This window comes from Artemia sp. Qi Xiang Cuo, chromosome 4, assembly GCF_049724085.1.
Source record: "Artemia sp. Qi Xiang Cuo chromosome 4, ASM4972408v1, whole genome shotgun sequence".
Classification (NCBI taxonomy): Eukaryota; Metazoa; Arthropoda; class Branchiopoda; order Anostraca; family Artemiidae; genus Artemia; species Artemia sp. Qi Xiang Cuo.
This window is the reverse complement of record NC_142797.1, coordinates 55,703,191-55,718,269: the sequence shown is the minus strand read 5'-3', so window position 1 is coordinate 55,718,269 and position 15,079 is coordinate 55,703,191. Positions and strand designations below refer to the sequence as shown.

The 15,079-nt window shown below is 34.4% G+C and overlaps 1 protein-coding gene and 1 non-coding gene across 4 annotated transcripts in view; both read left to right on the top strand.

The window, feature by feature from the left end:
• The window catches only part of LOC148953258 (dopamine receptor 2-like), a 257,773-nt gene that overhangs the window by 217,790 nt on the left and 24,904 nt on the right, over positions 1-15,079 (top strand). For all 3 annotated transcript variants that reach the window (XM_089088427.1, XM_089088425.1, XM_089088424.1), the window contains one exon: positions 790-2,214. In XM_089088427.1, coding sequence (XP_088944553.1) covers positions 965-2,214 — 1,250 coding nt within the window. In that variant the 5' untranslated portion in view covers positions 790-964. The remainder of the gene's footprint in view (positions 1-789; positions 2,215-15,079) is intronic.
• On the top strand, positions 6,268-6,471 carry LOC148953259 (small nucleolar RNA U3). Its single transcript, XR_016141740.1, has one exon. It is a non-coding gene; the product is annotated as a small nucleolar RNA U3 (small nucleolar RNA).

Here is a 15,079-nt window from a genome sequence, read left to right as displayed (position 1 = left end):
CTACGGTTTTTTTTTCTCTCTTTTTCTACAGGGCTACGGAGAGGGAGGATCTTTTCTCTTCGCTTGTGAGTTTTCTAATGTTATAATTATGCCCTGTTTTGTTTTGTCTCATGGATGAGTGAAACTTTAAAGGACTATTTTTCGCGGGGAAGGAGGTAAGGAGGTGGGATATTGTTCATATATGTGCACATCGTATGATACACATTGCTGATAGCTCTCTAAATAATTTTTGAAAGTAAAATTAAAGTGAAACAAAAAAAAATTGCAGAGTATTTACCATCCAAAATAAAGATCAACACCATGGTTAAGTAGACCAAGGAATACTCTGTACATAGACAGGAGGCTCTCTGGGGAGGCTATGATGAAAGCCATTCTAAGCTGATATTTGGGGTAACCAACCCCAAGTATCTAAAAGGCAGTTATAATTCACAGATTCGCTTTGTAAAATATTAGCCATGAATGCAAGTTTTCTTGTTGCTTTTAAGCTCATGTCTGATGCTTCATGCTAAAAACAACTTAAAATAGATTATAGTTAATACAAGTTTCTTTGTGTCCAGATCTTAGACAATAATCTTAATTGAGCTGATTTTCTTCGTAATTATTGTAAGCAATTCAATTACTGTTCACCTTTTTGCTTCGTAATTTTTTTTATTATTTCGTTGGCCTTGCTTGGTGGGGCTCTTGATTAAAATCTTTCAGCCTCTTTATGTTTCAGCCTATGTTTTTTGTTTCAGCCTATGTTTCAGGCTCTTGATTAAAATGTTTCAGCCTCAGCCTTATCTTTTTCAGGAATTAGCTCTGTAATTTACCAGTTCAGGAGGATATCCGAAGGACTATGGAAATTATTATTATGACACAAGCTGGACATGAAAATAACAGAGATTTGACGTTTGGAGAGATCGGTTACCTTGCCAGAATTTTCAGTAATAAGACCGGCCTGTGAGAAAAACAGCCAGTTATAGAAATGGACTATGAAACTTACGGCAGTTTCCATTTTTATTTAGAGAATGATACCTACAATAATAAAAGCCTTCAAAATGAAACACTTCACATAGATTATGAAAATTTATATAAATATGAAAATTTACTTCTTGCGGTAATATTATCATTCTTTTGTATTGCAACAGTATTTGGAAATATGCTTGTGATATGTGCAGTGTATCGTGAATACTACTTACATACTGTGACAAACTACTTTATTGTTTCCCTAGCAGTTGCTGACTGTCTTGTAGGAGGTGTTGTGATGCCATTTAGTGCTGCACATGAAGCACTTGATAAGCAATGGCCTTTTGGTCAAGCTTGGTGTGACATATGGCACAGCTGTGACGTTCTAGCAAGTACTGCCAGTATTTTGAACTTATGTGTTATTTCACTTGACCGATATTGGGCTATAACTGATCCATTTACATATCCATCAAAAATGAACAACAAAAAAGCATATACGTTGATTGCAATTGTATGGATATGTTCTAGTCTAATTTCTTTTCCAGCCATTCTATGGTGGAGAGCAGTGAGCCCAGCCTCTGGACCTTATGAGTGTCTTTTTACTGATGATATAGGTTATCTTTTATTTAGTTCAATAATATCTTTTTACGCTCCATTAATCGTAATGGTGTTCACTTATCTTCGTATATATCGGGCTGCAGTAACTCAAACAAGGAGTATAAAGAATGGTATAAAGGCTGTAGTTGAAGAAGGGTCACATCTTACACTAAGAATGCATAGAGGAGGTCCTCCCCGGAGCAATTCTTCTTGCCCTAACTCACGTATATTTCAGCAGGTCCCTCCAACTTTTTCAATCCTGAGTAATGGGCAACCAATAATATGCAAGAGTGTACCAACTACGCCTTCAGATGACTTTGACTTTGTTTGTGGAAGAAATGATTTTGAACCGAGTCATCCGTTAGATCGACAGCTTCAATGTGACAGCTGTCAGTCTTTGAGTAATAAAACAACAATTAAAGCCAACTTCAACTTAAGTCGAAAATTTGCTAAAATGGCAAAAGAAAAGAAAGCAGCAAAAACATTAGCGATTGTCATGGGTGTTTTTATTGCATGCTGGCTACCATTTTTTGTGACTAACCTACTATCTGGAATATGCTATGGTTGTATACGAGATCCAGAAATAGTTTTTCCCATTGTAACTTGGCTTGGATGGGTTAATTCTGGAATGAATCCTGTCATATATGCCAGTATGTCTCCTGACTTTAGAAGGTATGTTTTTACCATCGCGAAACAGCTTGAAATTTGTCTCTTATTATAAGACATGAATCAAACAGATATACATAATCTGTTTTAAATGCAACGAATTTTGCACTCTGACCAATAAAAGAACTTGTTGTTTAATGTCCATTTCCAAATGAAACAGAACTTCAGTTAAATTTTAGTTGACATTAGATTTAATAAAATTAAAAAGAAAGTCACACAAAATTTTATATACAAGAAAATTTTAAAGTCTAATCAGACCCAGAGTTTTGTACTCCGAAGAAACTTATTAGGTACCGAGAAATATTTCCTGTTTTCTCTATTAGATTAATAATTATTTTCAATGGTAATAGTAGTTTTTTATTTTTGATTTTTTTATTTTCTTTAATAAAGTACATAGTTTCGCCAATATTATTGCATCTAAATTAATTTATTTATTACCAAAAAAATTTTTGCTTAAAAAACCAAATAATAATTACAAAAAAAAATTACAACTATGATATGGATAATATTGGACTCATTTGTATTTAAATAACTGTGTCAAAATGCCACGTGGTGGGGTATTCATTCCATGCGCGTGGTCTACATCAAACATAGGGTAGTATAGATAATGACTTTAATGGGTTCATCAAATTAAATTGATTCATTTGAGGCTTGATAAAATGATATACAGTAATGTATAATTGCTTATCAGCTTTTAAGGAGGGCCAGTGGATCTTCGTTTAATTAGAGGGGTTGTATGTCTGAAGGAAAAAAGTGTATTTTCAGGCGCAAGTTTTTCTAACTTTCAGTAAAACTTCAGGTAAATGTGAAGCAGATGGATTAGAAGTTAGTCTCTGAATTCCCTCAATTCCCATGAATATTTTGAACTAATTGTTCCATGTGGGCACTATGAGATTATAGCTCCCTCGTATTGTAGAAATGTTTTTCTTTTTGGTATAATTAAAGAATTATGTTCTTACACTTACAGGCAATTAAAAAAAAAGAAGAAGCTTTTTTTCAACTGAAAGTAAGGAGCAACACTAAAACGTAAAACGAAAAGAAATTATTATGTATATAAGGGGGTTGCCCCCTCCTCAACACCTCGCTCTTTATGCTAAAGTTTCACTTTTTGCCCTAATTATTTAAGAACGACACTTGATAGGACCGCTTAGTTAGAATAATACGGTTGTTTAAAAATTCAAAAAACACTTTAGCGTAAACAGCGAGGTATTGAAGAGGAGACAACTACTTCATATACGGATTAATTTCTGTTCGTTTTGAGTTTTAACGTTGCTGCTTACTTTCGGTTGAAAAAACTTTTTTAAAATTTAATTTCTGATAGTTTTTTAATTAATGCCAGAAAATCCAGCCCTCCTCCATGGAAAATTCCCTTCCTCCATACAAAATCCTCCATGGAAAGATCCTCCTCTCACTTAATTACCCCCACCAGAAAAATCCCCTCCGCTCGAAAATATCTTTATTCTTCCCAATAGCCAATACTATATTTAAACAATGGGCCAAGTTCATATATTTGAGCCCATCCCTGGAGAGCTGTGGGGGTTCAAGTCATCCTCAAAGACATAATTAGTATATCTTTCGACTATTTTGAACAAAATGTCTATCTCAAAATTTTAATAAGAAAACTTTGGGGAAAAGGGGGGGGGGAGGGAGGCTAGCTGCCCACTAATATTTTTAGTCATTTGAAAAGGGCACTAGAACTTTTGATTTCCAATCAAATGAGCCCCCTCTGGATATTCTAGGATCAGCGACTCGGTAGTATCACCCCTGGGAAAAAAAAAAACAAATACGCATCCGTGATCTTGCTTCTGGAAAGAAATTCAAAATTCCATAAATCTGTATATAGGAGCTTGAAACATCTACAGCAGGGATCTCTGATATGCTGAATTATTTATTTTCATTAAGATTACTTGGTTTTTTAGGGGTGTTTCCCTCCTTTTTCAAAAATCTAGGCAAATTTTCTCAGGCTCGTAACTTTTCATGAGGGGCATTAAAATTCATGAATTTTATATATTTTGAATAAAAATCAAAATTTGATTCTTTTGATGTATCTCTTATTATCAAGATTCTGTTTCTTACAATTTTGGCTACTACTGAGCCGCATCGCTCCTTACTTATAGTTTGGTGCAATGAACTGTTTGAAAAAGGGTCGGGGGCATCATAAGTGTCCCCAGATTTTTTCCCTTGGGTGTGATCAAGCGCTGAAGGAGCTTTGTTTTCCCAAGATTTAATTGGTAATACCTCATTTCTCTAATTCCAAGACATTTTTCATTATCCCTTTTTTGTAGGAGCATCGCCCCCTGGCCCCCTCCTAGTGTCCATGGGGAAAATCCCTATAAAAATATTTGTTCAAAGAAATCACGTTAAAAATTGGGGAAACGATGACTTTATATCTCATTTTGATATTTTAGATAAACCCCCCACTCCTGAAAAATATTTCAGTTGTGACTTTTTTAGGGATGATTATAATTCTCGAAACATTGTTATACGAATATTGAACTTCAATGTAAAAAACATGGGTTGAAGGAAGAAGTGGTAGCCTTCCTCACACTTAAAAGAAACTACTGTGAATAAACAGTTTCGATAAATCGCAATTTATTTAGACAGTATTACAGTTTATTTAAAAAAAAAGTTAAACTTTTAATGAGATGGAGGCCTTTGCTTTGTCTCCGCCAGTTCTTTGGCTTCCTTATGTTATGCTTTCTTATGTTTATGTTATGATTGGCTATCAGCCAGTACAACTATCACGTTGTTTGTGTCGTAATTGTTGCCATTTTTGTAACATCAGGACAGAGCTGTACCATCGCAAGCCGAAAAACCTTTTAATACTTTTCACAGAGTGCTCTCAGAAAAAATCTAGTGAATCTTTATCACAAAGAGCAGTGATTGAGAGGGATAGGAGCCCAATAACATTTGGGATACTTTCTGTTTCTTTCAATTTTTTCGTCAATTTCTAATTGCATTTTCAAAAAAAACTCCACTTTTATAGTATTAATACATTTATTCATACTTTTATTTTGTTTATTAATATAATTTATTTAAATTTGAGACTTAATTAAATTTAAAACGGACATTAACTAAGAATAAAAAGCAACTTTACAAGTGGAGTGATGTCGGAACTTGAAACTTTCATAAATTATATGAAATACGAGAGAACAAAGGTTTCTCTAGCCAGGTGGTTTGGCAGGGGTGGACTGACTAGTAATGCTGATGTTTGGAAATTTTGATTTTTTACTTATTGAGATCAAGATTTCGGTAAAATTGTAGTAAAGTTGGTAAAACTGCAGTTTAATCAATGTATCGATAAAATTGCTATAAGATTATTGTTACTTGTGCCCCAATTTTTGTCGGGCTCAATTGCTACCAGCTGGCCAAAAATCTAAGAGAATCCCCAAGCTTTGCCATATTTGACACCTCTATGAGTGTTCCTGCAAACCTCCTGATACACAGTAAACAAAAATTGTTTTCCAACAAAATTTTTGGCTCGAATTCAAACAAGTCGAAAAAAATCCAATTTTTCGGTTGGAATTGTGACTGCTTATTGGATTCAAACAAGTCAAACAAAAAATCCAATTTTTCTGTTGAAATTGTGACTTGCTTATTGAATTCAAACAAATTACTGAAATATGTTTATATATATATATATATATATATATATATATATATATATATATATATATATATATATATATATATATATATATATATATATATAATTTTTATGCACTTTTCACCAGAAAAAATTTAATTTTTGACGCAAATTGGTAATATTAATCAAAATGGCTTGGACTTCAAAAGTAGATTGAAACTTCTAGAATATCGTATTGAATTTGACTACGGTGCCATTAAAAGTGACTTTATGCACAAATTTTCTTATGAACATGCATAATTTTATGTACAAACATTTTTCTCTTATAATTAATATTTTGGAGCTATGGAATAATATCATATAAATTCTTTTTATCACTAATAGCTTATGGAATAGTTACAGTGTATTAATAAATTAGAAACAATCTTTTTTTGGCCTTTTCTAGATATATAAGTTTGGACTTAATAATTGTTATTATTATACTTTACGGAATTATTTCTGTAGTATGATTACTTGGGTTTCGCTGGAAACCGACGATTCCACTAAACTTTATGATGAGTGGAAAAGTCTATTATTGAGCAGGAGAAGGACCTGTTCGGGCGTATATCTGAAACGTGTGAATGATGACCGTTCCTGGTAGCTGTTAGAACATCCAACTAGTTTATTGTTTGACAAGATTGTAGGCCTAATAAATTGAACAACAATAATAATGGAAATCCAATTAAAGAACAGGAAATGCAATAGGGATCTCAAAATCCAACATGTTGTGTTTGAAAATGTAATTTGGGTATGGGAATCCAATATTTTTGTTTCTCAAAAATTTGGATATTCAATAATGATAATCGAATTCCAAAATGGTCTCTAATATTCAATTTAAGCTGTTAAAATTCCAATTTTGCTGTTGATAAATATTACAAATGGTTTTTGTTGAATCTCAAACAATTTGTTTTTACAGTGTACTTACCGCTCTGTATGCTAAACTTAAGCTTGTATTTTGCTGAAAAGCAGTAAAAATATTATAAATAAAGCCGTCAGTTATTTGCAATTGTTTTGTTTACCTTTTGCCATGAATTTTAGTTCATATACATAAAGTATAAGGTAAAGTGTAACAAAAATAGTGACATCCCTTTGGGGAAAAAACAAATAAACATGCATCCATGATCTTTTTTCTTGCAAAAAAAAATACAAAACTCCACATTTTTACAGATAGAAGCTTGAAAACTCTAGCAAGGTTCTCTGATACGCTGAATCTGATGGTGTAATTTTCATTAAGATTCCATGACTTTTAGAACGTGTTTTACTCTTTTTTCAAAAATAAAACAAATTTTCGAAGGCTCATAACGTTTGACGGGTAAGACCAAACTTGATGAAACTTTTATATTAAAAATCAGCCTAAAATCCAAATCTTTTTATGTATCTATTGGTATCAAAATTCATTTTTTTAGAGTTTCGGTTACTATTGAGACGAGTCGCTCTTACTATACAGTTCGTTACCACGAACTGCTTGATAGCAGAGAGAGGTGGTAACTCCTTTTTTATTGAAGGGGATTTCTGGATTTTGCAGCCTTAATACCAGTGTTACTTTCATGAGGAAAACTTTATTCTTTCTATTTAGTAAAAAAGTAGGAAGTTTTTCCGTATCCTGTTTTCGGAATATGTTGGACAATATGAAACATAAAAATGACATCATTCACTTTTATTGACAAGGGCGAACGGCTTTATAGGGCTTACTAAGCAAGCAGTATTCCGTAACATAAGTAAGAAAGGGTCCTTTCGTTCTAGCATCTAAAGATTGGTGAGTAAGTAGAGAGGGGTCATGAGCTCGTGACAGCACCACGTGGTTTATGGTTTTCTCAGTGAGAATGAAAAAACAGGAATTTTCTCACTTGGAAAAACATGAATTTTGTCACATTTATGGTTGTTTTCTTGGATGGATATGTGTGTTGTTCGATTTATTTGATGTTTTTCTCGGATGTCAACATCAAATTATGGATGTTTTATGGTTTTTGTCAGTGAGAATTGGAAAAACAGGAATTTTGTCACATTTTTGTCTGTTTTTATGGTTTTTATCAGTGAGAATTTGAAAAACAGGAACTTTGTCACATTTAAGGATGACAACAGCAATTCATGTCTGTTTTATGGTTTTCTCAATGAGAATGGACATGCTTGACGCGAATGTTACGAGATTGTTTGGCTAGCCTGGCCTGAGAAATTGATTTACATAATCGCTAGGGGAAATTATTGATTCACGAAGGGGGGAATTACGAAACATTAAGGTTTCTTTAATCTTAGGTCTGAGGGATAAACGTTCTTTAGATCAGAGAGAAAAATTAATATTCTATTTTCAAATAGGGCTTCATTGATCTTTAGTGTCAGGAATTATAATTGACATCACTTGTTATCTTGGAATTATGCGGGAGTCTAAAGAGATAGAAATTCTATTTTTAAATACGGCTTCACGGAGCTTTAAGTCGGAGAGATAAATTGATATTCTAACGAAACCCTAAAAGCTTAGCTAGGAACATTTATGAGGTGAAGAGATTAAAGTAGGAAAGGGTTTCCTAGAAATTTGAAATGCGTTAGCACAGAGATGCCATACAAAAGGAACACGCTGAAATTACGTTTAGGGATTATTTGGGCGAAACCGTTTTATTCATTTTATGGGATTATTTCGGCGAAACAGTTAGAGACATTTTGAAAGAAGATTTTAGGAAAGGTTTTAGAAGAGAATTTGAGGGTGAAACTCTGTGGTCGTTATAATACACAAGTTCCATTTGAACAGTGTTGTGAGGTCCTCTACCCCAACCCCAAAGGGTTCCAATCCTCCTACCCCAACCCCGAAGGAAGCCCCCGGTCCTCAAAGGTCCACCGGGCTCCCAAAGGCCCTCCACCGGTCCCTGAATGTCCCCCAGGCCCCCAACTGCCCCCCCGGACACTCAAAGGTCCCCCAAGCTCCCAAAGGGCCACCGGCGCCCCCAAAGGCCCACCCCAGACCCGCCACGGCCATCCCCGGGCCCCCCAAAGGCCCATCGAGCTCCCAAAGGACCAACGGGGTCCCAAAGGCCATCCACCGGTCCCCAAATGTCACCCAGACACCCCAATGCCCTCCCGGTGCCCCAAAGGCCCTCCCCCGGCCCCCCTCCTCCTCCTCCTCCCACCTCCTCCTCCTCCCTCCTCCTCATCCTCCCTCCTCCTCCTCCTCCTCCCTCCTCCTCCTCCTCCCACCTCCTCCATCCTCCTCCTCCCACCTCCTCCTCCTCCTCCTCCCTCTTTCTCCTCCTCCCCTCTCCTCCCCCCTCCCCCATTCCCTCCCCATTTTTTATACTTTTTTTGTGCATTGAGACACAGAACGACCCCCTGCCCCCGGCCCCTCCCCCTCCAAAGGTCTGATTTTTTCAAAGTTCATTCTACCCCAACCCCAAAGGGTTCCAATCCTCCTACCCCAACCCCGAAGGAAGCCCCCGGTCCTCAAAGGTCCACCGGGCTCCCAAAGGCCCGCCACCGGTCCCCGAATGTCCCCCAGGCCCCCAACTGCCCCCCGGACACTCAAAGGTCCCCCAAGCTCCCAAAGGGCCACCGGCGCCCCCAAAGGCCCACCCCAGACCCTCAACGGCCATCCCCGGGCTCCCCAAAGGCCCATCGAGCTCCCAAAGGACCAACGGGGTCCCAAAGGCCATCCACCGGTCCCCAAATGTCACCCAGACACCCAAAGGCCCCCCCTGTGCCCCAAAGGCCCTCCCTGTGCCCCAAAGGCCCTCCACCGGCCCCCCTCCTCCTCCTCCTCCCACCTCCTCCTCCTCCTCCTCCTCATCCTCCCTCCCCCTCCTCCTCCTCCTCCTCCTCCTCCTCCCACCTCCTCCCTCCTCCTCCTCCCACCTCCTCCCTCCTCCTCCTCCCTCTTTCTCCTCCTCCCCTCTCCTCCCCCCCCCATTCCCTCCCCATTTTTTATACTTTTTTTGTGCATTGAGACACAGAACGACCCCCTGCCCCCGGCCCCTCCCCCTCCAAAGGTCTGATTTTTTCAAAGTTCATTTTGAATTTCTTTCATTGAAATGCAAGAGTTGGAATATTTCAGTAGTGTTTGGTTGTGGTTTACCTTGTCACAGTTACATTTTCTTGATTTTTCAAAGTTCATTTTGAATTTCTTTCGTTGAAATGCAAGAGTTGGAATATTTCAGTAGTGTGTTGTTGTAGTTTACCCTGTCTCAGTTACATTCCATTATTTTTTGATAGTTCATTTTGAATTTCTTTCGTTGATTTTGAAGAGTTGGAATTTTTCAGTAGTGTGATGTTGTAGTTTACCCTGTCACAGTTACATTCCCTTAATTTTTGATAGTCCATTTTGAATTTCTTTCGTTGAAATGCAAGAGTTGGAATATTTCAGTAGTGTTTGGTAGGGGTTTACCATGTAACAGTTAAATTGGCTTCATTTTTGATAGTCCATTTTGAATATCTTTCTTTGAAATGCAAGAGTTGGAATGTTTCACTAGTGTTTGGTTGCGGTTTACCATGTCACAGTTACATTTTCATGATTTTCCAAAGTTCATTTTGAATTTCTTTCATTGAAATGCAAGAGTTGGAATATTTCAATAGTGTTTGGTAGTGGTTTACCTTGTCACAGTTACATTTTCTTGATTTTTCAAAGTTCATTTTGAATTTCTTTCATTGAAATGCAAGAGTTGGAATATTTCAGTAGTGTTTGGTTGAGGTTTACATTGTCACAGTTACATTCACTTAATTTTTCAAAGTTCATTTTGAATTTCTTTAGTTGAAATGCAAGAGTTGGAATATTTCACTAGTGTTTGGTTGGGGTTTACAATGTCACAGTTACATTCCCTTAATTTTTCAAAGTTCATATTGAATTTCTTTCGTTGAAATGCAAGAGTTGGAATATTTCACTAGTGTTTGGTTGAGGTTTACCTTGTCACAGTTACATTTTCTTGATTTTTCAAAGTTCATTTTGAATTTCTTTCATTGAAATGCAAGAGTTGGAATATTTCAGTAGTGTTTGGTAGTGGTTTACCTTGTCACAGTTACATTATCATAATTTTTCAAAGTTAATTTTGAATTTCTTTCTTTGAAATGCAAGAGTTGGAATATTTCAGTAGTGTTTGGTTGCGGTTTACCTTGACACAGTTACATTAACTTAATTTTTCAAAGTTCATTTTGAATTTCTTTCTTTGAAATGCAAGATTTGGAATATTTCAGTAGTGTTTTGTTGTGGTTTACCATGTCACAGTTACATTTTCCTGATTTTTCAAAGTTTATTTTGAATTTCTTTCATTGAAATGCAAGAGTTGGAATATTTCACTAGTGTTTGGTTGTGGTTTACCATGTCACAGTTACATTTTCCTGATTTTTCAAAGTTTATTTTGAATTTCTTTCATTGAAATGCAAGAGTTGGAATATTTCAGTAGTGTTTGGTTGTGGTTTACCTTGTCACAGTTACATTTTCTTAATTTTTCAAAGTTCATTTTGAACTTCTTTCGTTGAAATGCAAGAGTTGGAATATTTCAGTAGTGTGATGTTGTGGTTTACCTTTGTCACAGTTACATTTTCTTGATTTTTCAAAGTTCATTTTGAATTTCTTTAATTGAAATGCAAGAGTTGGAATATTTCACTAGTGTTTGGTTGTGGTTTACCATGTCACAGTTACATTTTCCTGATTTTTCAAAGTTCAATTTGAATTTCTTTCCTTGAAATGCAAGAGTTGGAATATTTCACCAGTGTTTGGTTGTGGTTTACCTTGTCACAGTTACATTCCCTTGATTTTTCAAAGTTCATTTGAATTTCTTTCGTTGAAATGCAAGAGTTGGAATATTTCACTAGTGTTTTGTTGCGGATAACCTTGTCATAGTTACATTCACTTAATTTTTCAAAGTTCATTTTGAATTTCTTTCGTTGAAATGCAAGAGTTGGAATATTTCACTAGTGTTTGGTTGTGGTTTACCATGTCACAGTTACATTTTCCTGATTTTTAAAAGTTTATTTTGAATTTCTTTCATTGAAATGCAAGAGTTGGAATATTTCACTAGTGTTTGGTTGTGGTTTACCATGTCACAGTTACATTTTCATGATTTTTCAAAGTTAATTTTGAATTTCTTTAATTGAATTGAAAGAGTTGGAATATTTCAGTAGTGTTTGGGTGTGGTTTACCTTTTCACAGTTACATTTTCTTGATTTTTCAAAGTTCATTTTGAATTTCTTTCATTGAAATGCAAGAGTTGGAATATTTCAGTAGTGTGATGTTGTGGTTTACCTTGTCACATTTAAATTTTCTTGATTTTTCAAAGTTCATTTTGAATTTATTTCTTTGAAATGCAAGAGTTGGAATATTTCAGTAGTGTTTGGTTGTGGTTTACCTTGTCACAGTTACATTTTCTTGATTCTTCTAAGTTCTTTTTGAATTTCATTCGTTGAAATGCAAGAGTTGGAATATTTCAGTAGTGTTTGGTTGTGGTTTACCTTGTCATAGCTACATTTTCATGATTTTTCAAAGTTCACTTTGAATTTCTTTCGTTGAAATGCAAGAGTTGAAATATTTCAGTAGTGTTTGCTTGTGGGTTACCTTGTCACAGTTACATTTTCTTGATTTTTCAAAGTTCATTTGAATTTCTTTCGTTGAAATGCAAGAGTTGGAATATTTCAGTAGTGTTTGCTTGTGGGTTACCTTGTCACAGTTACATTTTCTTGATTTTCAAAGTTCATTTTGAATTTCTTTCATTGAAATACAAGAGTTTGAATATTTCAGAAGTGTTTGGGTGTGGTTTCCATTGTCACAGTTACATTTTCTTGATTTTTCAAAGTTCATTTTGAATTTCTTTCGTTGAAATGCAAGAGTTGAAATATTTAAGTAGTGTGTTACTGTTGTTTACCCTGTCACAGTTAAATTTTCATGATTTTTCAAAGTTCATTTTGAATTTCGTTCTTTGAAATGCAAGAGTTGGATTATTTCAGTAGTGTTAGGTTGTGGTTTAACTTGTCACAGTTAAATTTTCTTGATTTTTCAATGGTCATTTGATTTTACGTCTTTGAAATGCAAGAGTTGGAATATTTCAGTAGTGTTGGGTTGTGGTTTACCTTGTCACAGTTACATTTTCTTGATTTTTCAAAGGTCATTTTGAATTTATTTCGTTGAAAAGCAAGAGTTGGAATATTTCAGTAGTGTTTGTTCGTGGTTTACCTTGTCAAAGTTACATTTTCATGATTTTTTAAAGTTCATTTTAATTTATTTAGTTGAAATGAAAGAGTTGGAATATTTCAGTAGTGTTTGTTTGTGGTTTACCTTGTCACACTTAAATTTTCTTGATTTTTCAAAGTTCATTTTGAATTTCTTTCGTTGAAATGCAAGAGTTGGAATATTTCAGTAGTGTTTGGTTGTGGTTTACATTGTCACAGTTAAATTTTGTTGATTTTTCATAGTTCATTTTGAATTTCTTTCGTTGAAATGCAAGATTTGGAATATTTCAGTAGTGTTTGGGTGTGGTTTACCTTGTCACAGTTACATTTTCTTGATTTTTCAAAGTTCATTTTGAATTTCTTTCATTGAAATGCAAGAGTTGGAATATTTCAGTAGTGTATGGTTATGGTATACCTTGTCACAGTTACATTTTCTTGATTTTTCAATGTTCATTTTGAATTTCTTTCGTTGAAATGCAAGAGTTTGAATATTTCAGTAGGGTTTGGTTGTGGTTTACCTTGTCACAGTTACATTTTCTTGATTTTTCAAAGTTTATTTTGAATTTCTTACATTGAAATGCAATAGTTGGAATATTTCAGTAGTGTTTTGATGTGGTTTACCCTTACACAGTTACATTTTCTTGATTTTTCAAAGTTCATTTTGAATTTCTTTCATTGAAATGCAAGAGTTGGAATATTTCAGTAATGTTTGGTTGTGGTTTACCTTGTCACAGTTACATTTTCATGATTTTTCAAAGTTCATTTTGAATTTCTTTTATTGAAATGCAAGAGTTGGAATATTTCAGTGGTGTTTGGTTATGGTATACCATGTCAAAGTTACATTTTCATGATTTTCCAAAGTTCATTTTGAATTTCTTTCATTGAAATGCATGAGTTGGAATATTTCAGTAGTGTTTGGTAGTGGTTTAACTTGTCACAGATACATTTTCTTGATTTTTCAAATTTCATTTTGAATTTATTTCGTTGAAATGCAAGAGTTGGAATATTTCAGTAGAGTTTGGTTGTGGTTTAACTTGTCACAGTTACATTTTCTTGATTTTTCAAATTTCATTTTGAATTTATATCATTGAAATTCAATATTTGTAATATTTAAGTATTTTGAGTTTTTGGTTTAAAATTTCAATGATAAAGTATAGTTATATTTAATATGAAAAAGTTAATTTATTTATTTTTAAAGAAATTGTTTGTATATTTAAGTATTTGGTTGTTTTGGTTTAACTTGTCAAAGTTACATTTTCTTGATTTTTCAAAGTTAATTTTGAATTTCTTTCGTTGAAAAGCAAGAGTTGGAATATTTCAGGAGTGTTTACTTGTGGTTTAACTTGTCACAGTTACATTTTCTTGATTTTTTAAAAGTTCATTTGAATTTATTTAGTTGAAATGCAAGAGTTGGAATATTTAAGTAGTGTATGGTTATGGTTTACCTTGAAACAATTACATTTTCTTGATTTTTTAAAAGTTCATTTTGAATTTATTTCGTTGAAATGAAAGAATTGGATTATTTCATTAGTTTCTTGTTTTGTTTTACCTTGTCACAGTTAAATTATAATGATTTTTTCAAATTTCATTTTGAATTTCTTTCGTTGAAATGCAAGAGTTGGTTTATTTCAGAAGTGTTTGGTCGTGATTTACCATGTCACAGTTAAATTTTCTTGATTTTTCAAAGTTCATTTTGAATTTACTTCATTGAAATGCAAGAGTTGAACTATTTCAGTAGTGTTTGATCGTGGTTTACCTTGTCACAGTTACATTTTCTTCATTTTTAACAGATCATTTTGAATTTCTTTCTTTGAAAAGAACGAGTTGGAATATATCAGAATTGTTTGGTTATGGTTTACCTTGTCACAGTTGAATTTTCTTGATTTTTAAAAGTTCATATTTAATTTCTTTCGTTGAAGTGCAAGAGTTGGAATATTTCAGTAGTGTTTGGTTATGGTTTACCTTGTCAAATTTACATTTTCTCGATTTTTCAAATTAATTTTTAATTTATATAGTTTAAATGCAAGAGTTGGAATATTTCAGTAGTGTTTGGTTGTCGTTTACCATGTCACAGTTACATTTTCTTGATTCTTCAAACTTCATTTT